General features: G+C 42.1%; 1 protein-coding gene across 11 annotated transcripts in view; it reads left to right on the top strand.

Annotated features, from left to right (window-relative positions):
- Nucleotides 1-25,278, top strand: part of Fbxo15 (F-box protein 15) — an 80,357-nt gene that overhangs the window by 42,738 nt on the left and 12,341 nt on the right. For 5 of the 11 annotated variants that reach the window (XM_050120276.1, XM_050120286.1, XM_050120275.1 and 2 more), the window contains 7 exons: nucleotides 179-286; nucleotides 5,018-5,122; nucleotides 7,004-7,246; nucleotides 7,913-8,122; nucleotides 11,039-11,165; nucleotides 12,783-12,865; nucleotides 13,917-14,062. In XM_050120276.1, coding sequence (XP_049976233.1) covers nucleotides 179-286; nucleotides 5,018-5,122; nucleotides 7,004-7,246; nucleotides 7,913-8,122; nucleotides 11,039-11,165; nucleotides 12,783-12,865; nucleotides 13,917-14,062 — 1,022 coding nt within the window. The remainder of the gene's footprint in view (nucleotides 1-178; nucleotides 287-5,017; nucleotides 5,123-7,003; nucleotides 7,247-7,912; nucleotides 8,123-11,038; nucleotides 11,166-12,782; nucleotides 12,866-13,916; nucleotides 14,063-25,278) is intronic. The other 6 variants (XM_050120284.1, XM_050120285.1, XM_050120279.1 and 3 more) reach the window with 3 other exon arrangements.

The raw sequence follows: 25,278 nt of genomic DNA, 5'->3' as shown, positions 1-25,278 counted from the left end.
CCCTTCTGTTCCCCTCCATTCTTTTCTCCCCTTCCCCCCTCTTTATTTTCAGAGATGAAGTTTTGCATTGAATAATGTTTGGAGTCTATTGATCCTTCAGAATTTTGCTAAGGGGAGCAGATAACTCACCTCATTTGGTAATTATTATATAACTTGAGTTTCTCACTTTTACTTTCAGAAAGGGTTTTGGAGTTAAGTTTGCTAGAGGCTCACCTGTGGTGAGGCAGTGTACCAGGCATGGCCAGCACAATGAGAAGTCCTCCATCTGTTTTGTATCCCTAGACAGGTACGTAGCCTGCTTCTCATGGGCAGTGGACTTTAAGCATGGGGTTTTAGAGAAAATTATAGTGCAGCTATACCAAGCTGCTATTTTGAGCTTTCTAAGAATAGGATTGTGTAGGAAGAATGTACAACACAGAGTTTGACATGAGTCATGAGCCTGTCACCATTATCCTTATTAGACTAGTTTTATGAAACTAAACTTCTAAAGGTGACAAGTACACTGAATTTTCCTTCTATTAAATTGTTCTTCTTAATTATTCACTTCTTGGTAGATAAGAACCGGTGGAAAGCCAAAAGAAGATCATGTTTTTTTCTGAAGTTGTACAGCCTATGGAATTTTTTTTTCTTTGTTTTTTTTTTTTTTAGATCAGTGGTTTGGAACTCTTTGTCCTTGTGAGATTTATACTGTGACCATTGGAACCAAAATTCATTCAATCTTTTAAAAAAAATGTGAACTAATATTAACATGCCTATAGATATGTGTTGCAATACCATAGTGGGATACATTGATGTAATTAGCATCGCTTGAAGCCCTGTAATGTTGGTATTTTCATGAAGAGACATTCAGGATACAAAGCCTGAAGACTCTGTGTATTGCAAAAACAATTCACAATTGGACATTTAATACTGTATCATACTTGGTTCAGCCAACAGTACCATATTATATATGCACATTTCAATGTACTTATTTTAGTATGTTTTTACACATAGAAGTCAAAAGAGATGATTAAGGACATCGGTTATGTTTAAGACCCTTTATTCTGGGAATTGGATCTGATGCTGTTCCTGATGCTGGGGACACACAGTGAACCTTTACATGTATTTTCTAGAAGCTGATAGACTAGTGAGAGAGTTTTTTTTTTTTAATGAAAAATTGTAAATTGGAGTACATGCTGTCAAGGAAATGAATGAATTCCACACTGTAGAATAATACAATCAGGTGGTAAGGAAAGGCTTTCTTGGGGAGGTGACATTGAAGATGGAAAGTAAAAGTTGAGATTAAAGACCTTGGAGAAGAGGGTACCAGAGTGGGAACCCAGAGGTACAGAGACAGACTTACTCTAAGAGAGGCACCACGTAGCTAGTGTGATGGGAAAGGCATAGGCTCCCATGATCCTGGGTAGAAGCTGGACTTCTAAAATATCTTGTTTACATGCCTTGTCTCTCTATCAGGAGGAGGAATAGAGTGAGACAGGCAAGTTTGGAACATTTGGAGGTATAACTGACATTATTCATAAGTAAAATAGATGTCCTTGTTTTATTTATTTATTTATTTATTTATTTATTTATTTATTTATTTATTTATTATTTATTATGTAGACAATATTCTGTCTGTGTGCATGTCTGCAGGCCAGAAGAGGGCACCAGACCTCTTTACAGATGGTTGTGAGCCACCATGTGGTTGCTGGGAATTGAACTCAGGACCTTTGGAAGAACAGGCAATGCTCTTAACCACTGAGCCATCCATCTCTCCAGCCCCAGATGTCCTTGTTTTTGTGAGGAGTAAACAGACTGTTAGCTCTGGCAGATGTGTGGATGAAGGTACTGCTGCGGAGATGGGAGAGTTCCAGAGCGAGTGGGGGATGCAGGAGAGAGTCCTGTTGATGATAAGAGTTTGCAGAGACTCCACAGGTCCAGTGCTAGTTCTCCTGGATGTGATGGGGGATTTGGAGCAAGAAGAGAGAAACTTGTCTTATGAGGAAGCCCAGAGATACTGGGCCATTGAGAAGCAACCAAGGATCCAGGAAAGACGTATGAGAGGGGAGGGCCAATCCTTCTTTTTAGTTGTTTTGTGTTTTGTATTTATATTATGAAAAACAAAGAAGAGGAGGCATGGACATAGAGACAGTAAGTAGAGACAAGCTGGTGTTTTCTTTTGTTGTTTATCTTCCCTGGAAGCTCTGCAGCCAGTGGTTTTGCAGAGGTTGTGTAGCAGCTAGAGAAAGCTTGGGAAGAGCTGGGCTTGGGCCAGTAGGTAAATATTAAGGTGAGACATTTTGGGCATGGTTCAAAGGCTAATGCGATGCTGGAGAAGAGGGAGGCCCGAACAGAAGACTGAAGGCTTTGAGGACGTGGCTGGGAATCCAGGGCCAAGGTGGTTGGATAGATGGGAGTGAGCATTCTCTGAAGAAGTGGGGTGGGGTAAGGGTGGGGATGATGAGTGCACACATACTGGAGTGGATTACTTGTGTACAGTATGGGCAAAGACATGTTTGTAGTTCAGTCACTGTATTAGTTACTTGTCTGTTCTTTTGATAGAACACCATGTCTAAGGCAACTTACAGAAGGAAAGTTAATTTTGTTTATGGCTCCAGAGAGTTAGAGACCATGGAGCAGCATGCTGAGAGCTCACATCTTGAACTGCAGACACAAAGTAGAGAGGGGACAGGGTGTAGGGCAAGGCCTCTCCAAGTTTGCGTTTGGTGACACACTTCCTCCAGCAAGACCACACCTCATAAGCCCCTCCAAATAGCAGCACCAACTGGATTGGACCAACTATTCAAATACCTAAGACTATGGGGTACAATTTCCCATTCAAACTATCCCCACAGTATTGAAAATGAACATATACAAATCAGCTGAGTTTCTTAGGAAAGACCACTCACTTAAGGCAGAACTTCTTGTCCCCATCTTTGTTTCTGTTTGTCTCACTTCCTCATGCCCTTTCTGTCTTTGTTATTCCTTATCTTCATTCCAGGGATTATGTGAATTAATTAGAATCCAATAAAAAGCAGCTCAGTGTGGGTGTAAACATTGGTTGGTCCAGCTTAGCGACAAGTCGTCAAGTAGTAAATATGAATGTGTTACACAGGTCTTGTGTAGGTCACCAGTGCTGCTGTGAGTTGGAGTAACAGCTGTGTCATGTCCAGAGGACGGCATGCCACAGAACTCTGCTGCATTCTCTTGTTCTTCAGTTCTTTCTCTCTATCTTCCAGCATGTCCCCTGAGCCTTGGGAGGGGTGGAGTTATGTCTCAGTTATGGCTGAACACTTATTCAAAGGACTTTGAACAGTGAAGGATAGATGGGATCAAGGTACATCTCCCCATGCTCCGTTCTGGTGGCTACAAAGATGGAACTTACTCAATGCCTCACTTGCATGGGATTTTATTCAGTTAAATCCCTGCAGTTACTCCATACCTTTCTGAAATGTCTTTATGATCAACTTAGTTTGAATTGTAATAATTTAAAAATATAGGCACAGACTTTTATGAAGAATTTAAAATATGAAAGGACATGCAGTGGCTAGTCCTAACAGTGACTGCCTTAGTACTTTTCTATTGCTGTGATGAAACACCATGACAGAAGGAAAGGCTTGATTTGACTTACATGTTTGGAATCTTAGTCCATTGAAGAAAGCCAAGGCAGCATTTCAAACTGGTCTGGAACCTGATGCAGAGGCCATAAGGGATGCAAGGGTATGGGGTGTGGGAGGTTGGGGTGGTGGTGTTGCTTCCTGGATTGCTTCCTTGTCTTGCTCAGTTTGCTTTCTTATAGAACCCAGGACCATGTGTCCAGGGATGGTACCACCCACAACTGAGGTCCAGCCCATTATGACCTCTCCATCAATCATTAATTAAGAAAATATTCTACAGGCCTGCCTATATTACTGAAGCATTTTCTCAATTCAGGGCCCTTCCTCAGGTGACCCCCTTTGTGTCAAGTAGGCTTAAAACTCCCCACTCCCAGTTTTGTTGTCTCTACCATTTCTTATTGAAGGTGTCTAACACTGATTATGAATATTAATGATTTCATGGGCAGGGCAGGGAAGATTTAACTAAGATGAGGCTGCTTGTTCTTGCAGAAGCCTTGAACAATGGGTGCACTCACATGGTGACATGGATCAAGTATGTGAAGAATTAGCTGCCTCTCTCCAAGGATCCACATTTTTTTTCTTAGTATTTTCAGGATTTTAGGACTAACATCTCCCTATGAAATGTTTGATTACTGAATTCCATTAATAAATAAAATTATTTTAATTATTAAAGTCACAAGTAGAGACTGACCAAACCATTTGAAGTTGGTCCCAAAGGGTTTTCTTAGTCCTTTATTATGTGTTCCTTCTTCCATCTCTTGCAGCAGTCTTCAAAGCCCTGTTCATTTGCCCTTCAGCTAAGTGCTGATGCAGATGCTTGGAGGCCCATTCCTGATTTCCTCATGCTGCTGGGTTCTTGTGTGTGTGTAGAATTCTGCAACTATGAAAGTAGAAGGAATCTCGATAATAAAGTATAACATTCTTTTAGACATAAAGCCCTTCAGAAGACTCTATGAAGCCTGAAGTTTTCTTGAACTAGAGAGAAAGCAGTTAGTGTCCCTCTATGAGGACATTTAGCAGGCTGGTGAATGAGAACCTGAAATGCAGGTTAGGTGTGAACACAGTTAATGTTTCCAATTCTAGCAGCATTATTCATGGCGAGAATGTGTTTCCATCTTCTAGTTCCTGCATTTCAGCAGAGGATGACACCTTCATGATAGAGTCATTGAACCGAAGTGGCTGACATACTGAAAAAGTCAGTTCGCTGTGTCTATGCTCTCCTCATTGGTCTATGCAATGAGAACTGTAATAACCAGAAAATTACAATCAAGAAATTAATCGAGTGTGAGAGAAGAGTTTGCCTATTAAACAGATGAGTATGGTAGTAGCCCTCTCTCTAGAGATGCATAGCCAGTTGTATTCTGGGTAATTTGTAGATTCAGTATCTGCTATCTTGTTTAATTTTCTCCCTCCTCTCTCAGAATGCCCTCTGAAGTCTTGCTGAATATATTTTCCTACTTGGATGCTGTGAGCTTGCTGGGCACTGGATGTGTGAACAAACGCTTTTATCATTTGGCCAGTGACAAGTAAGGAGACTACTATGTCTGTCTGTTCTGTGTGATAATAGAAGTCATGAAAATTAGTAGACAGCCATTTGCTAAAAATTAAGAGAATTAATTTTAATCCTGTTTTAGACAATAATGTGACTAATGCTACATGTAGTCATGTATTTCCAAACATTTGCATTTCTGAGTATCAGGCTATTCTTTGTGTATACTGAAGATAAAGCCTATTCCTCTCATTCATTCACAGAGCTTTTCACCTAGTTCTTGGGCAGATGGTGTGCTCTCCTGGCAGTCATACAGACCATAGAAAAACAAGTGTGTGTGGGGACTTTTAAATTGACATAGCTTTTCCTCCAATATCTGCCAGTCAAATGGACTTGATACATGGAAAGAGTGAGAGAGGGGAAGAGAGAGAGACACAGCATGTGGAGGCTTGGGAACCAGGGAGACTCCTCAGTTAGACTCTTGGGCAACTATGAATAAAGAGGAGTCACTGCTTCTATTTTTCTTTGTGAGCTTGGCCTGTACCTAGAATTTCCTCTTGTACAGAGAGAGATGGAGTGCCCCTAATATCTACTGAGCATTTTGTTCCCACTTTTTGGCTTTTTAGGGTTCTCTCTTACTCAGCATCAAAGACCATGCACATATTGACTCCATATAGACCCTGCAGGAATGTAGTTGTTCGATGTGGAAGGTAAAGGTGTGGGGAATGACAGAGAGGGTGCAGGGTTTTCTATTCTGGAGCATGGCAGGCAGGGAACATTCTCTATGGTGGTTCTCGGACTCTAGTCCATGCGAGAAGATGCACAGTCAGCTGGGAAAATGTAAGACTTTGGGTTCCTAACTCTGTATCTGTGAAGATTATGGCTCAGTGCTTTTAGTGGTTTGGAATTTTACAGTTTCTTCAGGTCATAGTGATGAATAATCTAGTTCTGAAATGACTAGTCTAATATATCTTTGATGCTTTGGTGTTTGCCCTTTAGGTGAGGAAACATAGTAAACCCTCTGTTCTCACAGAACAGAGAAGGTTGTCCTCCACACTTTTCACTTTGCCACGGGAACATGCACCTGCTCTAATAGAGGAGGGAGGTTCTTGTCTTTTCATTTAAAAAGATACAAGAAATTCTTATGCGAGAGGGTACATGTTTTATCTACATCAACTACTAGATGGCATTTGACAATAATTTTGGAATGAATATAGATAATTTTTGAATCATTAAAATGTGTGTGTATTCATGCATATTTGAATATACCAGTCTTGGCTACAATTATATGATCTGCTGTACAGTGGGGGTGAAAACAGTAGCTACCTCATGTATTTATTGGGAGGAGTAAATGAGTTAATGTGTGTGAATTACTTAAGTAACAATTGACATGTGTGCTCAGGAAAGCTTAACAAACAAAGTTATATTTTAGTTACTTTCACTATTTTACTTTTGAAATTGGGGCAGGCATGTTCATTGTTAAAATTCAAAGGTAGGAAGCAGAATGAATGTAGACTATGTTTACTCATTGTTTTGCAAGTGTGTACAGAGCTTACACACGTGCATACCCACAGTAAGACCAGATTCACCCGTATGTACACCTGTGACTTTCCTGTGATTGAACTCCTCTTCAGTCATCTAGCAGAAAGACAACATTTGATGATCCCAAGTAACATAAAATTCTTAATTTAAACTTAACTCTGGAAATAGGATTTTCCCTTTTTTATGTGCTTTTGGGGATAGTAGATCTAAAACATGTCATTTCAGACTGTGGTCCACTGTACACACGTAGACAGGCAAATTCTTCATTGAATTGGTCTATTTGAAATGAAAAGTTACTGTGCATCTCTAATGTAATATATTGTTACAGGTGCTCTACAGTGCCTCCACATTGCTATCCTTTATCTCTTTCTTCCAGTCTTATTTGGAGAAGAATCTACTTAGCTGCATTTGCATCCAAAAGATCCCACTGGAAAGTTCATTCAGTGGAGGAGACAGCCACATCCGTGAGCTTACTGTCAGTTGAGGATAAAGAAGGCGGATACTGGAAGAAAGAGTATATTACAAAGCAAATCTCATCTGTGAAAGAAGCACTAACCCAAATTGCCAAACCTGTTAACTCCTACACAGGTCTTCCTACGAAATTCAAAGAGGTCCTCAGGTGTGTAGGCTGCTCTTGGATGCTTCACTGGCTCCTGGACAGAACCACAGGATCGTCCAGGTTCTAACCCAGTGTTGTCATATCCAGGTGTTTTAGACATACAGTCGATGTGCAAGGTTCTTACTTAGTTTGCAGGCTGAAGGATTGAAACTAGGGCCTTCCATGTGCTGGGGAAGTGGATACCATGAGCTACACTCCTAGACTAGGGCCTTCCATGTGCTGGGGAAGTGGATATCATGAGCTACACTCCTAGACTAGGGCCTTCCATGTGCTGGGGACGTGGATACCATGAGCTACATTCCTAGACTAGGTGAGCAGTTTATATTAGAGGGTGCTGTCTCTGATCTTGTGTGTGTATGTGTAAAATTTATGAGACATTTTGGTATTTCCTTACATTTTATAAACAGAAGAAACAGCTTCATGGTGTTGAGTAGGTGTTGAAGATGCCCTTCCATTGTCTGAACTGCTAGTCATGGAACAGGGATTATTTGCTAGAGGAAAGAAAGGTTCAGAGGGTGCTGTGGGTGAAATATGTCAGAAGTGTGCCAAGGATTTTGACTTTTGTCTTTAAGGAAGTAGATATTATGGAAATACATATAAAGTATGTGTGTTTGTTGATAGAGTCCTTTCTTTGAAAGCACTTGGAGCTATCATTTCTTTCTCTAGAATATTTGGCCTACGCTTTGTAATTATATTGAGAGAGAAAAGTGGAAAAGAACACATCATGCAGCACGTTGATGTTTCCTTCAATGACACATCTGTCACTGTTGTGTGGTATGGCAAAAACTGGCCGAAGCTTGCCATGTTGTCCACCCTGGATTTGTGTGGTATGACGCCAGTTTTTGCAGATCGGCATAAAACCTTCGACCCATATGGGTAAGTACTAATTCATCAGCACATTGACAAGGACTCCTGGTACCTAAATATTGGCATTTCTTTGTAATCAAAAAATACCATTCATGTATTTCCATTCACTTGTGTGTCAGAGGCTTTCCTGTCATTCTGCATTGCTATGAACAGAAGACACTGGGCTTTTCACATTAGGTCTAAATTAAGATTTCTTGAATCTTATAATAGTAAAATGATGGTCTAGTTTTAAGATAGTTCTATTATTTTATAGTTTGTTAGAAAATGTGTGGCTTTTCTGCATTTTCACTTTTAGCTGTTTTAACAATATAAGATTAGCTTATTCTTCAGTAATTATATACTAATTTTGTTTAAGTACTTTATAAATACAATTATCACTTATTTTGTGTGGTTTTTCTCTTGAATTTACTAGATGTGTGGCCATGTGTACCTGACTCCGCCTTCTCACCCGTACATTGATATGATGCTGATGGTTGTTAGGTGAAGATCAGGAGACTTAGTTGTGAAGTCCATAGGTTCTACTGTGGGATGGCTCACTCCTGCTCACAGCACAAGCCGCCTCCATAGTGACCATGGTCTTGTAGAACTGGACTGTGGAGCTGTAGATCCTTATGTCCCCAGCAGGCCTGTTGCAGCGTGTAGTAGTGATGCCTTCTCTGTGGCTGTACTGCTGCCTGTCCCCTCTTTGGCTCTGCAGCAGCGTCTTCTATGGTGATTTTTCTTACCGCCTTTGCTTACCGTGATTCTTATGGCTCCCTCTCATCTCTGTCCCTATGAGAAGAGACGATGTTAAATTAGTATCATGGTTTCCCTGCAGTGGGCCTGCTGTTGGGTCCTCTGTCGTGCCAGCTCTGTGGCTGCTTAGTGATTGTGCTCAGGCCTCTCATTGCTGCCCATGCTTGCTGTGTTCTGAAACCATTATCAGTGTAAAAACGTGGATTATTTTCCTAATTAGATTACTAGATATATTTTGACAGCACAGTTACCTTTTTAAGTGATATTTTTATCTGGATAAATCTGAAATTTGTATGCTGAACTTAAAGTTTTTCTGATACAGTAGGTAAGTCGTATACAGTCTGAAATCATGTTTACAGTCAGAATCCACACAATGCACTGTTGTGATTGGATGGTGTTACTTAGTGTATCGTGGATTTTTGTTTGTAGGCACTGATACAAATTAGTTAACATTAGTTAAAATGCCCTTGAAAGACTATGGATTGCAGATCATGTTATGTTGAATTATAGAACTCACTTAAAAGTATAGTGTTCCCAGAAATTGCCACCAAGGTCAGGAGTACTAGTTACTGCATAGCAATGAATGCTAAAATTCATTGGGGAAAGTTAATCGAATGTAATTTATTTTCATTTAAACTCTATGGGCCAGCCTTTGATTGGCAGTGGTAAGCAGAGCTGAAAGTGTGTTCCACGGATCTGCTTTGATGGTCCCTCTCTACAGTTTGTAGGCCAGTGCGTTCATCATGAAGGAGAACAGATCTTTGTCTGTGTCTTTGCGCCTTTACTTAAGCTTGCGTTTGTTCTGCTGTGCAGTGTTTCTGGGAATATCGCAAGTGCTCGTGGAGCCGTGTTCAGATCTTTGCCCTGTAGCCCAGACCTTTCTAGATGAGCTCTCAACTGTCAGTTCTTGTAGTGTTCTGTTCTCAGTCCCTGTGCCGGTGCCCTCCAAGTTTGGGAGAATGGTGGTCTAATGAATGTTCTCCAAGGCCTCAGTGGCTATCACTTGTAAAACTCAGGTGAATGAGGACTTAATTTGTCCCTGGAGTCTGTTGAATATTTTCCTAGCCACCCTTAGAGTGTTTCCCAGCTGTGGTATGTTGAAGGTGAGGGAAGAGGCTTCTGCCATCTCTACCTAGCTGCCACTTTCTGTCTTGACTGTGGCAACAGCGATGGCTGCTGGCTGTTGAGCACCTGTTCAGTGTGCTGTGCCGTCATGGTCATGGCATTCTTTCTCTGGACTGTCCGGCCTTCCCTCTGAGCAGCTGTTGTCACATGGTGGGACCTAGTCTGTGGTGTTGTGAAGTCATTGTCAGCTGGAGCTAAGGTTCCCTGGGTTTTCTTGAACTTCTACTTGTGTCACTGGTCCTGTGTTCGTCATCCGCCAGGCATATTCTTCATGTGCTGAGTCTGTTTTAGTTCCTATGTCACAAGTCTCACCAGCCAGTTCTGCCACCTACTTACTGTTTTCAGTGTAAAAATGCCTTATGAACACAGTGCTAGAATCCTGTCCCGTGAGAGCTGCAGTTGGCTTTGTTGCCTTGCAGCCCGCCTCTGTTTGAAACAGTGCCACGGGTGACCCAGCTTTGTTTCGCTCTGTATCTGTGTTTATACCTGCTGTCTTGAGTACCTGGTGCTGAGTCAATTCCAGATGCTGTGTTCAGGACCTTGGGGACTTTGGCCTAGTGCTCTGGCTCTGTTGCTTGACCAGTGAGGTCTCAGCTCCTTTTCAGCTTCCTGAACTGTATGTTGTTGTCTGCCTTGCACTGTATTTGTAGATGATGTTAAGTCTTAACGTGGAACATACTGAAGGCGTCTCCCACATACCTGAGTATTTACTCTTGGACTAAGACTCTTGGACTCTCTCATGAAAACACTCAAGATTTCAGCTTACATTCCTGTTCTCATATTCCAGTTTTCACTGTTTCTCAGTTCTACCTTATAAAAACTTTGGAAAAAAGGCTCATCTTCTCTCAGAGGAAGAGTGAGGGAAAGAAAGACATTGCAGGGTGAAAAACTTGGTGTATTTGCCTCTCAGTTGTACAAGGCTCTATAATTCTGTCACTTGGTTTGAGCATGTCACTGTGTATAAATTGCTCTTCAAAAGCATTTTTAGTTACATGAATAAGACTTGACAAAAAGACATATTGGAATGTTCACAATCTCTCTTCTTTCTTGGCATGGTTTTCCAAGGCCACGGTGGCTGTCTTTAATTGCAAAGTATGATCTGGATCATTTAAGGGAGCCTACCATCTTTGGCTGTGACAGACTTGTCCGGATATTCTGTCTAAATCCTGGCCTCCTGGTGGGGTTATGGCAGGTAAGATGGAGTTCATGCACAAACTGTGCCGTGTCCCTTGACAGTCCCACGTTTGCACACTGTTATGTAAGATGGAGTTCATGCATCGACTCTGTCGTGTCCCTTGACAGTTGCATGTTTGCACACTGTTATATGTGAGACTGAATGTAGACGTGGACGCATTCAGTGCTGATTGCATGGTGGGCACCTCCTCTGTCTTCCTGTTTCTACTGACAGTTATTTCTTTAACATTAGGGCACTTCCCTCTACCTCTCCCAGGAAGTCTATGTTCCACTCTCAAGTCTTTCTTTGCCAAAGTTTCTTGATAGTACATGCATGCCCAACGTGGAGGTCTCTAAGATCTTTCTGACTTGTGGATGTGACATGGGACACACTCTGCCTTCAGGGTTAAATATCTAAGAAGTTGTTCTTTCAGGTTGTGTGCTCTGTTTCACCAGGCCAGGCTGAGTTCTGATCCTTTAGAGTTTTTGTTTTATTTTTTAAATTTTATTTTTATTTATTTATTTTTTTTTTTGAGACAGGGTTTCTCTGTGTAACAGCCCTAGCTATTTTGGAGCTAACGCTATAGACCAGGCTGGCCTCGAACTCACAGATCCGGCTGCCTCCCTCCCTAGTGCTGGGATTAAAGGCCTGTGCCACCAGCGCCTGTTTTTTTATGGAATTATATCACTTCCCCCCTTTGCCCCTCCTTGTATCCACTCACAGGTCTCTTCCCTCTAACCCCTTTCATGCTCCTCCCACTCTCAAACTGATAGCCTCTTTCTATTATTGTTACATATACATGTATCAGTATGTATGCAGGAATATATGAATACAACCTGCTGAGTTTATTTTTGTTGTATGTGTATGTAGTTTTAGAACTTGCTATTGGAGAACCAACTAGGGAGCTCAGTCCTGGGAAAAGCTATAATTCTCTGCCTCTCAGCTGTCATTCTTTGCCTGTAGTTCTGTCTAGACGTGGGACTGTGTGACAATTTCCTTCTTCTGTGTCAGCCGGCCTATTGGTTGTGCTATTGTTTAGATCTTGTTCATGCAGTCATTTCTGAGATGGACTGTCTGACAACGGATTTACTGATGTTCTGACCATACAGAATCTCGGTCGGGACTCTTGGGTAATTCTGGGATGTATCAAGTTGACAGCTGAAGCTAACTAGGAGAAACATTGTCCAGTAATGCTCAGTTTATGGAATTTACCAGACATCTGCAGGGTCTTATCAGATTGTCTTTATTTTTGAAAATAGTTTGAAATAGCTTAAAATCATCTCTCTCTTTTGTTCACACACAAGTATGTGTATCTATGTATACATGCATATGAGTATGTAAATATTATATATTATTTATGTATACAAATAAATAACATGGAAATCATTGTGTATAATAGGGCACTTTGCTATTGCACAAGTGTAGGATGTTAATTCTTTTGGGACTACATGTTCTGCCAATTGAGTGAATCATGGTCCAGCTCTTGGTATTGTGTGCAAGTCTTATTTATTGGCACTTTATTGGCAATAATAATGTATACATCTTCAAAATGATAAGCTGTGCTTTTCACAGTGAACTTGTGAAAAATTAAAATACTTCTATTGAAAACTATGTTCTTTTAAATTATCTTTTCAGAAGGACGCAGGACTGGCTTTTGTCATGGCAAATCTTCATTTTCATCACCTTGTGGAGAGAAGCACATTAGGCTCAGCCACTCTGTACGTATCTGTATATGGGTGGATTGGATTCTGTAGGTATCTGTATATGGGTGGATTGGATTCTGTATGTATCTGTATATGGTGGATTGGATTCTGTATGTATCTGTGTATGGTGGATTGGATTCTGTGCGTATCTGTGTATGGTGGATTGGATTCTGTGCGTATCTGTATATGGGTGGATTGGATTCTCATAAAATTCGAAGTCAGTTCCCTCTTAATAGTCTTAGGATAGCTCTAAAAGTATTCTGTATTCAGTAGACGCAAGACATCAGACATGACTGATCACTTAGCTATCGCTAAGATAATTGTATTATTTATGGACATGTATCTACTCAGTTTGTTCCAGTTTAAGGACTGTATACCTGGTAGGGTATTACTTAGAGGGGCAGGAGTGCTTTGTTCTGATAGCATGCTACCATCCTTCCTCAGGTTCTCATATTTGATAATCTAAAGTCTTGAACTTGGAAAATGTCCAGACCTTTGGCCCTCTGGTTGACTCTGGTCTGTTCTGTGGGTGTCTTCTCATGTATCAGCCTGCTGTTAGGTGGAGAACAATCTTTTTAGTCTCCCTGCAGCTCCCCCCTCGCCCCTCCTTACTCAGTTTTTAAGTAAAGCTCCTGGATGCTTTTAAGTGTACTGCCTTCCATGGTGAGGTTTTTCTTACTGAAACAATTGGCTGGTTTTAGCTTGCATCTTAGCCTGATTCCTTGGCCTGTAGGTCTGTGTACCAACACAGTCTTTGGTCACTGAGAAGACCGAGGGCATGGTGGCCTTAGTAGAACTGCTGTTCTAGGGCGGATCTCAATCACAGTCACTGTGCTGGTCTGGTGGCTGCCCATGGAACTCTATATCTGTGCCAGTTTTTGTTAGAAGCTGATGAGAACATGGAACAGTTCCTTTGAGTTCACAGAATGAAGGTTATTAGGTTCCTATAGCGTGTCATTGGTGGGAGCAGTGTTTTGAATAAATAATAATTTTTAGGAGTGTTTTACAACCAAGTATTTTGTCTGTGATGTTGACAGATTTGTGTGTGTGTTGATTTGTTTTTCAGTCCCTATGTGTCGCCTCAGCATCATGGTCCCTTTTTGGATGACAGCCCAGAATATGGACTGCAAGGCTATCAGCTCCACATTGACATGCACGGCGGTGGGACTTTCTACCTGTGTAGTACACTTTACGCACTCTTCTCCAGCAAAGGTGAAATTATCGTTTCTGAGATTGATGGGTTGTAGGGGGAGAGAGAGGAATCACCCTTCTAGCTGGTCCTTTATAGTCTGCCAGCCCGGCTGTGTTGCGTGGGCCTCTCTGGCTGTCTCTGTCTCCCACTCTCTCACCTCTGCAGGAGGCTCGCCTCCTCTTTTCTGTCGATGTTCCTGACTGTTTTCTTAACTCCAAATCTTCCCTTGACCCTGGAATTTGGTAAATGTGATCACCGGGTGAATGTCTTAGCCTTGCAGAGTGAGACTAAAGAGAAACCAATTTTTCTCATATTTGCACTAGCTTGGCGTTTGCCATTTGCCATACTTCCCAAAATTAAGAAAAGGGCTGGGAGAAACTCAAGCTCAGAATGTGTGCCCTGTTCCTATCCACCTACTTGTTTCCTTTTGGGATTGCTTTCTGAATTCTTAAACTTGAAGTCTGGTGTAGGTGTGCTTGGGTTCCAGTTGAACATTTTTGGTGAGTGTATTTTACAGAGGAAAATGTAACTTCATTCCGCGTCATCCTACAAAGCGTGCTCTCAGGCCGCCCTTCAGTCATGCTGAATGGAGTCATTTGGTTAAGAGGACGATTGCATTTCCTCACTAGGAAGGGATTCTTTTTCAAACATAATTACCCATAATCCTCTTATCATCCACTAATGACTCTTGCCCAAATCAGTTTTTTTTTTTGTTTTGCTTGTTTGAATTTAGAAAAATGTTGATTTTTAAAAATTATAGCGTTAGTTTTAGATTTGTTGACTGAGCTTTTCTGTAAAGCATGTTCTCTTATTACCCGGTGAGCCGTGGAAACAGCTAAGCACTCAGTTCTCTCCCTTTCAGCCTCGGATTGTGAATTAAGAGGGTGACACCCTTTGTGGTAGTGTCATATTGGGCTTTAGAACTTTTCTCTACTTAATGACTTATAATCAGCTGTAGACGGCCCTCCTTTTGAAGCTAAGATTGTCACCAGGACTGTACCAACTGGTGATCTGTGCCTTTCAAATGTGTTAATCTGCAAGCCACCCTTGCCTTTTGGGTTGAGGACGATTCTCGTGCTTGTTGGTATTTCCTTTTATTCACTAAAATTGCTCCTCCACAGTTTCCACATGGGTGTGATGCACATGATTGCTCCCTGCCCGTCTCCCCCATCCCTGGCATCCACCTTCCACAAATCCCTTTCCTGTTGTCATGACCTTTTCCTTTGCTTTATGATCTACTGAGTTAGTCAGGGTTGTCTGTGTAGTCATGGGTTTGGAACTATCCTTTGGGACTTAGCGGACCCCCACTTGATACACAAATGAAAATGATTATGGGCCCTCACCAAAAATCCACTGTTACTCAGTAGTTGAGCATGAAAGGGTAGGGGCCCTATGAACCTCTCCCTACCCCATGGCTGGCTATGGACAGGGCCAGTTCTTTGAAGACCCAGTGCGTGTCTTGTCTTCTCTGTGCGTTGCAACCAAGGTGTGTCATATTTTCAGCAGTAGGTCCTTAGTTCTGGGGGTAACCAGGAGGAACGCTAGAGCTTGTATTGTGTTTGAGCCAGTGGAACCTCCGTGACCAACATCCCTTACAGAAGTATCCCACACCTGGCAGGGGGATGTTTTCTTGTTGACCCATTGATTCTAGGAACAGCATTGTCTATCCTTATCAGCAGTTTCCCCTTTAACTTTTAAAAAAAATATTCTTAATTGAATTACAAGATAGTAGGTGTCTGGATGGATTTTCAAACACTTTTCAGCTTGCTTAGCCCTTCCCTTCCCTGCCAGCTTGTCTCTCTCATCCCTCTGCGTTTTGTGCTAAGCCTGCGTTGTCAGCAGTCTGCCCGCCCTCTGCTTTCGCTTCAGCTGGCTTTCATGGCCATCACTTCCCAGTGTGCCCACCCACCTCCCTGCATGAGAGAGAACAGGGAGCACTTGTCCTTCTGGGCCTGAGTACCTTACTCCGTATTCTTTCCAGTTCTGTCATTTACCAACAGTTTCATTTTCCTTTACAGCTGGGTAGAATTCTATTGAGTATATGTACCGCATTTGATTCTGTTTCTTGCCTATTGTGAATAGAGCAGCAATGAACATAGATGTCCAAGTATCTCTGCAGTAGGGTATTGAGATCCTTGGATATACACCCAGTGGTACAGCCGGGTCATATGGTAGATCATGGTTTTGTTTCTTTGAGAACCTCCAGACTGATTTTCACAGTGTCTGTGCTAGTGTGCACTCCCACCAGCACTGGAAAGCGTTCTCCTTCCCCATGCCACTGTTTGTCATAATCTGTGTTTGTGACGGTGGTCATTTATGATAGGATGTTAAAGTAGTTTTCATCCTTATTCTCTGGTGACTAAAGATGTTGACCACTTTTAAAACTGTTTATTAGCCATTCATATTTTTTCTTTGGAGAACTCTTTCTTTAGTTCCATGGTATATTTTTAAATTTCTCTCTCTCTCTTTCTCTTATTTGGATTTTCTAGACAGGGTTTCTCTGTAGTTTTGGCTGTGCTGGAACTCACTCTGTAGACCAGGCTGGCCTCGAACTGACAGAGCCTCCTGAGTGCTGGGATTAAAGCGCGCACCACCATGCTTGGCTGGTGTTTGTTATCTTGGTGCTTAGTTGTTTTTTTTTTTAATTCCTTGTATTTTCTAGATACTAATCCCTTTGTCACATGTGTAGTTGGCAAAAATTTTATTCTATTCTTGGGCTGCCTCTTTAGTTGATTGACAGTTTCCATCTCAGTATAGAAGCTTTGTACTTTTATGAGATCCCATTTATCAATTGCTGGTCTTATTTCCTGTGCTGCTGGACTCCTATCAGAAAATCCTTATCCATAGCTGTATGCTGAAGCTTATTTACTACTTTTTCCTTAGCAGTTTAAAAATATTTAGTCTTCAGTTGAATCTTGGATCCATATGGAGTGAATTTTATTCAGGATGAGAGCTAAGAATCTAGTTTCATTCTTTTGCATGTTGATATCCACTTTGACTAACAGCATTTGTTGAAGATGCCATTTTTCTGAGTATTTTGAACATCATTGCTAAAAGCCATGTGTCTATAGTTGCAGTGACTTGCATCTCTCCCCTCTTCTTTCTGCTGCCCTGCTCCATGGGTCTGTCTTTGTGCCAGTGTGATACTGCTTTTATTACTATGGCTCTACAGTACAACTTGAAATCAGGGACAGTAGTAACATCCAAAGGATTTTTGTTGTTTACTGTTGTTTAGACTCTCATGGTCTTTTTCTGTTCTCACAGTCTTAAAAGTCCAAGTTCTCTTTAAAATACCAATGTCTCTTTAAAAGTCCAAAGTCTTTTAGCTGTAGGCTTTTATATAATAATAAATAATAATAATAATAATTTTATGTAGTGTATTACTCCAAGAGGCAAGAACCAGGGAACAATCACGGTCAAATCAAAACAAAACTACCATCAACAATGTAAAAATGTCAGTGATTGATGTCAGGGACCCACATACGATCTGGGCTACAAGGGGCTTGAGCCACCTCACTTCTCTGGCACTAAAATCCGTAGCTCACATAACTCGTCTCATAAGTTCATGTAAGCTCTACTCCACAGCTGCTGCTGTCCTTCGGAATCATCCCATGGTGCTGATATTTCCAGTATGCTGGGATCTTTGCTGCCACAGAGGTCCCATCTACCTTTTGTCTCTGGGCTCTACCTTTTTCTATTTCTCTCTATGTTTTTTTTTTTTTTTTCATTTTGTGTCTGTCTGTTTGGCTGGGTAGCTGGCCCCTGGCATCCTCCTTTTTTTCCTCACTACCCTTCTCCTTCTATTTATCCTCTCTGCCTGGCAGACCTGCCTATCCCTTTCCTGCCCAGCTATTGTCTCTTTATTAGACCAATCCGGTGTTTTAGGCAGGCACAGTAATACAGCTTCACAGAGTTAAACAAATGCAACATAAAAGAATGCAACACATCTTTGCATCATTAAACAAATGTTCCATGGCATAAATGAATGCAACACAATATTCAACTAATATTTCACCACACCTTCCCAAAACAAGACTGTATAGGTAGCTGGTTTGAGTGGTATTTCTTCTCTGGTTTGTCTTCATGTTTGTTGTTGGTATGTAGGAAGGCCATTGATTTTCGTGTGCTAATTTTGTTATCTGCTGCTTTGTTGAAAGTATATCAATTCTAAGAGTTCCTTGGTAGTCTTGTATAGAGTCATGCCATCTGCAAAGGGAGATAGATGCCTTAATCCTTTCCCTTCTTTTGTACTTGTATTCCTTTTATTTCTTTCTCTTGCCTTATTGCTGTGGCTAAAACTTTGAGCTCTGTATTGAATTGGACAGAGTGGACGCGTGTCTTCTCACTTACCATGATATTAGTTATAGGTTTGTTGTACATAGGCTTTATTATGTTGACATGCGTCATGTCCGTTCATCATTTCTTTTCATGACATGTCATGAAAGGCTGTTTGATGTTATCCAAGGGCCTTTTACACCTGTAGGGATGATTGTGATCATATGGTTTATGTTTTTGAGTCCATTTTGATAATCTCCTGGGCACAAACCTGCTGTGAGCCTCCAGCTTGGGCGGCTGTTTTCAGGCCCTGACAGCCCATGGTAATGGGGCTGCTCCAGAACAACTAGCTACTCTTTCAGAGTTGGAAAATTATGCCTTTAACTGAGCCTCAGGTAGTGTCTGTACCTCAGTATTTACCTTTGTTCCATCACACAAGGCTCTGCAGTTAAAAATCTCTTCGGTGGAGTCCAGGTATATACCACCATACCCTGATCCACACTTGGGTACAAATGTCTCTGCCCTTGATGGTGTTGGAGAACTTAGTCTGTTGTGTCATGGTGCTTTCTGCCCCTTCCCAACCAGTCCTTGTCTCTGCACTGCCAACATTCAGCCTGTCCAGGTCTTCCTGTGGTAAGAACTGGCTTTGTTGAGTAGTGATTGAGAGTGGTGCCTTGTGAAGGGATAATAATGCAAGTTGGGTGGTCCTTGGTGCAGCTGCTTCCCAGAGTTCTCCTTCCATTTGAACCTTGTGACCATTGCTGTGGTCTGCGGGGTCCAAACTCTGCCTTTCCGGTCCCCTCCGTGGCATCATCCCCGTCTATCTTCTGCCCTGCTCTGCTTTCCCAATCCTGCTGTGGCAGTGCCAGCTTCCTTAACTGTATCAGGTCAGTGCTTTATGGGTCCTGAGCCTGCCCTCATGTCTGCAGTATGACCACCACAGGTCTTTGCACGGTCACTCTCAGCTGGGAGACTTCCTTGCTATGCCACGTCTGGAATCTCAGGCTCTCCCTGAAGCTCTCTGTGTTGTGTTATTCAGTTTTACCAGTTAGTCTTATTTGAAAAGATATCCTTGATGCTGTTTCTTTATTTTGTTCCTGGGGGTCGCCTAGAGCACTGAGTGTTCCGTAGGTGTGTGCATACATATTCTCCAGGGTGATGTATAATCCCTTTCCTTCTCTGTGTTGTCCTTATCTCCTTCTGTATGTGTGTCTGCACATATCATGTATGTAGAGTTTGTCTGACTGTCCTTATCTCCTTCTGTATGTGTGTCTGCACATATCATGTATGTAGAGTTGGTCTGTCCTTATCTCCTTCTGTATGTGTGTCTGCACATATCATGTATGTAGAGTTGGTCTGTCCTTATCTCCTTCTGTATGTGTGTCTGTACATATCATGTATGTAGAGTTGGTCTGGCTGCTGCTGACCGCTCTTGATGGCCACACTACTGAAGGGCCATTTGAGAAATCCCGGGTCTGTATGGAAATGTCTTCATTTCTTCATCTCAGACGCTCAGGTGCATTGGGCAGTATCTCTGCTGGAAATGCTTGTACTTCTCTTGGGGGGGGGAGACGAGTGGTGTGCTGCTGCAGAGGATGGTCCTGCATCTTAGTGGCATTGCTGGACCACAACAAGAGGGTGGCAAGGGTTTGAGAAGCGTTCCATGAGGAAAACCTTGCCTTCCCGCCTCTCAGAGTCTAGGCAGGCCTCCCAGATGCCAATCAAGCCTGCTTCTCAGGTTACCTCACAGGTCCAGAGTAGCCACTGTGGTTTTGCCCTGGCTTTATCACTCTTACAATACTATGTGTATAGGGTAAAGCCCTGTCTTGCTCTTTGGAAGGAGGAAGCCCCAAAGGTTCATCAGTGGCCCAACTGTATTATGTCTAGGCACCATAGTATAGGTGTATCACTACATGTAACATTTTGTTGCCATCTCCTCACTGCAAGGAAAGCCTCAAGCATGTTTTCTACTTCTGACTGATTACCAACTAGTCTGTAAGATTTGTTTCTAAAGCTTTTACAGCTTTGAAAATGTGAAATAGTTTCACACTGTAAAAATACAGAGAGCTCCAGTACTGCCTGTTTACCCCATCTACCAACTTATTCCTTTTCCTTATTTGTGTTGTCCTTATCTCTCTGTGTACGCATCTTATACATACGTGTTGATGAGTGTAGAATGAGCCTAGCTACTGCTGAATGGGTTTCCATCTGTTTTTGCTGGAGTTGCTAGTGATCACGTACACGTGAGCACTCATTGTAGCTGCTTCTGCAGTTTACTGTCTTCAGGAATTGCTGTGAGACTGGAATAGAGCCTCTCCTGAGTCACTGGTGTGGCCTCTGCAGCTAATAGCTGCCATGAGGTGAGGCTCCCATGTGCGCCTGCATCCACCTCACTCCAGAGCACACACCTGGCTACATAACCATCGGGATATGTTTGTATTTTAATTGTATGCATGTAGCATGATTAATAAAAACCAGAGACAGAAATTGGGGTTCAACTTGAAGGTCAGAAAAGCAAAAACAGCCAGCTACTGGCTCTTACCTCTACCTCAGTCCAAAGTGGCGATCCTGCCTCTAGGATTCTCAGAATGAGACTGAGAGCTGTCTGCTCCGGTTTTATAATCCTCTCTAGTTCTGGGATTAAGGGTGTACAGTAGTACCGCCTGGTTTCTATGGCGAGCTAGGATTAAAGATGTGTGTGATCACTGCCTGGTCTGTAGGGGTGATCAGTGTGGCTCTCTTACTCTCTGAACTTCAGGCAAGTTTTATTTATTAAAATACAAACAAAGTATCACTATATATGCATTTTAGGGTTTTCTCTGTGTCTCTGTCTGTCTGTCTGTCTCTCTGTATGTGTCTGGGGGGGGGTGGGTGCGCATGTGCACGCAAGCGAGCAAGCAAGAGAGGGCGGGGTGACTATAACTGTCTTTTCAAAGTTGTGGATTCCTTGATGTGGTCAAAGTGGGTCTGTTGTGCTGATTTGCTGCAGTAATGTTCAGTCCAGCTCTATAAAGGGTGAAAAACCATGTCAGTAATAACATGCTTGCTAAACATGTAAAAGTTGAAGTTAGTGAAGGAAAATGTTAAATTTAGTAATTTGTCTTATCTAGATCATGTGTGTTGTGTGTGCATCCACATCCTTCCCATGCGTAAGGCTCTGTATAGTAAAAGGATTTTCTTATGTGGATTCAGGGCATTTCTCCCTCTTCATGTGATTCCACTAAGAGTCAGGAGAGGGAGCTGTTGCCATCAGAGTTTGTAATGTCTTTTAAAAGTACAAATGGATTGTCCTTTACAGTTTTTGAGGAACTCTCTTGGTACCCTGTAGTATATTTAGTAAATCTCAGCTATGTCATTGTAGTTCAGGATGACAGAATGTTATCCCTATTTTTTTTTTAAACTCTTTGTCCCTATCAAGGATGAAATGTTTTATCATCATGTCCCTAGAATTTGGGTTGCTCTCTGCTTTCTTTGTCCTCAGTGAGACAGGAGGAACCTGGCCAGGCACTAATGAGACAGCCTCAGAGAAGCACACAGGGTCAAAGAGTCAAGGCCAAGTTGTTTGGTCCTTCATTAACAAGTACGGACAGAATTCAAGGATGACGCCCACACGGGAATAGACAGCATTCCTGCATTTCAGCAGTGAGGCCTAGAGCTTGCTGAGCCAGGTGCTGATACACACTGCTACTGAGAGGGCGATTGCAGGAATTCTGTGGGGCCAATTAGTCGTGGTGTCGAGACTAGGCACGTTCAATACCCAGGTTACTGTAGCAGAGGAAGGCTGAAGTAGGGCGTGACACAAACAGCCCGAGCCTGGTCATTTTGTAGGCCGTTTCTAGCGTTCTGTCTGTGAGTAACGGTCATATCTATGTGCCAGTTTCATCCATAAATTGATTGCAATTGTTTATTTAAAAATCTTAGTGGGGATTGTAAATCTTGCAGAATTGATTCTGAAATAGTTTTTGAGGGGTTAGGATATAGCTCAGTGGTAGACCACTTGCCTAGTGTAAGACCACAGGCTCTCTTCCCAGCCACGCAGATGGACAGTTAGGTGGGTGGTGGGTACGCAGGTAGACAGATGAGGGCCTCTTTTTGGGAAAACCAATAGAGGGATGGCTGCAAAACTTGGACTTAAAATTCTAATGGTGAGCTATTAGAATCTTTCCTGTGCATGCTGTAGGACTTTGGACAACAGTAAGATAATAATCAGAGAGTCAGGACAAAATTTAAGGAATAGAGTGTTGCCATGACATTTGAGGCCCTTGTGTGCTCCTTGTTGCTGCCATCTGCTTTTCCTTCTGCCAGAGGAAGCGACCATTCTGTATTGAGATAATTGTTCCCCTATCTTTTTCTTTTTAAAATTTAAATTAAATTTTAACCTTTCTGTATTGTGGGTTGATAACACCAAACAGATCCTTACTTGTTTTTGAAAGTGATGGAGTCTGCTTGGCGAGCATTAGCCTGCACTCCCCCCGCTAAGAGTGGGACAGAGGACCACTGCTCATCTTCTACAGTTCAGAACCGTCGGAGCATCCCACCATTTCATTATATCTGATAAACATTTACTCACAGAAAATAATCATCACATAGTTTAACTAAGTGTATCATGGTATACCTTTATATCTGGGTGTGTCTTCATCATGTAGATTATATTAATTCTTGAAAACTTTGGTATAGAATAGGTTGTGTAGAATAATTTGCAAATAATAACTGGCAAAGAGGGTCTATAGAGTTGAATATATAGGGAATGTAAATCCTCAAAGAGTTTATTAAACATTCATTTCAGAGGGAAACGATCTGATGCAGTATTCAGAACAAGTTCTAAGGATCTCATCAGGCTACATCTTGGTCACAGTATTTTCTGTTTGTAACCCACTCCATGTACTTTGCTAAAGGTTCTTTGAAGTTTTTTTGTTTTTCAATACAAGCTGCTAAAAGCAAATCAGGAGTGACTCTTAATGCCCGAGGTTAGATTCCTGCACCACAGTGTTGAAGATAGCTGTGGAGCTGATAGTGCTGACTGCTCTGGGGTAGCCAGGCTCTCACGTCTCATAAAGCAGCCTACAGATTGTCCATGCCCAGCGCGGCCATTGTCACCCACTTCAGGTTGTAGCAGAACCTGCCGAGCTTTTAGTTCCTGTTTCTTGTAGATCCAGCTCCCAGCCATGAGCACCAAGTCCTGCTTTGCTGTCTTCTCTTCGCTGACCTTTAGGCACATGTGTGTTTATTATGCAAGGTCAGAAGTTATTTTAAGTCCTCTGATTTCATGTGCCCAGGCTTCTGGACACTACTGTTCGGGTAGATTTTGCTACCTTTCAGCTCGACTTGATATGCACTATGATTTCGGCCACTTCTCCTTCTGTGGGTGTTATGACTACTTTTCTGTGGAGCTGACTCATGCTCACTAAGGAACTGGAAAGCTGTCTTTCTTTGAGGTTATACAAGTGTTTGTGTACTTCTGTGTGTGGCGGGGGAAGTGTGCGGTGCTGAGTGTTTTCTGAAACAGGTTTTCTTGACTGGACTGACTGGCCAAAAAGCTCTAGCAGTCCTTTTCTGTTCCCCAGTGGTGACATTGCAGAAGCACGGCGCTCCTGTCTGCAATGCTTTTTAAAGATGGGTGCTGAGGATCTGGACTAAGGTCCTCATGTTTTACAGTGAACACTACGCACTGAGCCATTTCCCCAGCATTCTTTCCTTGGGATTTTTATGTGTTTTGCCACTTTGACAAGTCGTAGCTATATTGAAGTTTTTTTTTTTAAGTGATTTATATAATCTCTTTTCAAAGAAAAAAATTATGATCCTTAGACTGTCACATAATTGATAACATTTTTGTGTATTCCCATTAAAATTAAGTACAAGGGAAGATTAACTGAGGATATATTTTGCTGTCTGAATTCAATTTATGGGAGGATAAGAGAGAAAGAGGGATAATAGCACAGGAAATACTTGCAGAATGACTGGTAAGTTAGTATTGAAGGTTGTTAAAAAAGTGCCTTATGGGTTTTCCTTTGTGCAGTTTTTTCCCTCCCTCCCTCCCTCCCTCCCTCCCTCCCTCCCTCTGTTTTTGAAAACACAGATAGACTGATGTCATTTACGATCCAATTTAGTTCCAAAGTTCATTGACTCACTAGGACAGTTCACAGTCCTTAGGATGCTGATGTGTTAGTGGATAAAACCAACAAAGGAAAGATCTGTGGACTGAGGCTCACTGGAAATCACCCAGTGCCTAGAGTGCTCACTGTTCTCACGGGGGGGGGGGTGCTCCCAGGACTGTGCAGAGCTGATCAAATCTTACTGTAGATTCAAGTTTTTATGGCAGCTGCTGTCGGTTCCTGCGACCTAGAGCTACTGTCTTTCCAGATTCCTACAAGGAAAGAGGCACTTAGTATAAACTAAGAGCACAGGCACCAGGCACAGTGAGCAGCCTTATCAAGTAGGTGGAGGGTTCTCTGAATCCTGTTCTCCTGGATTGTCAAAGCCTGTCCCTGTGAGCAGAGCTTGTGAAGAGTAGATGGACTCCAGCATGCTGTATGAGCTCTTTTCTGCACAGCTCTCCATTAGCATTTTGATTAGGTTACAGTACAGCCTGGTGAACAGAGGAAATAGTCCAGTTGTGTCTTTGAAGTGTAAATCGAGCTTGCCAAAGGGCCTGATCAGCAACACAGAGGATAAAGGAATGTATACTTATTTGATCTTAGTATCAAGCTAATTATTACCAATTTCCAGAAGCAGAAGGAGAAAGGTTTTGCCCAGCATGGTATATTGTAGTCTTTTATCAGTATTCAGAGGTGTAGTTTGAATAAAGTAGAGAGAAGCAACTTTAATAGCAAAGCTCACTGCTCCTAGCCTTTGACTTCTAAGAAATGATGCTTTACTTTCTTTTTTAATTTTTATTTATTTATTTATTTTTATTGAGAAAAGGAAAAAAAAAGTTTCCGCCTCCTCCCAGCCTCCCATTTCC

The sequence above is a fragment of the Alexandromys fortis genome, unplaced genomic scaffold, assembly GCF_014885135.2.
Source record: "Alexandromys fortis isolate MF-2015 unplaced genomic scaffold, M_Fortis_MF-2015_v1.1 scaffold_179, whole genome shotgun sequence".
NCBI lineage: Eukaryota > Metazoa > Chordata > Mammalia > Rodentia > Cricetidae > Alexandromys > Alexandromys fortis.
Note: the sequence above shows the minus strand (reverse complement) of the source record. Positions and strands in the feature narration are given on the sequence as shown.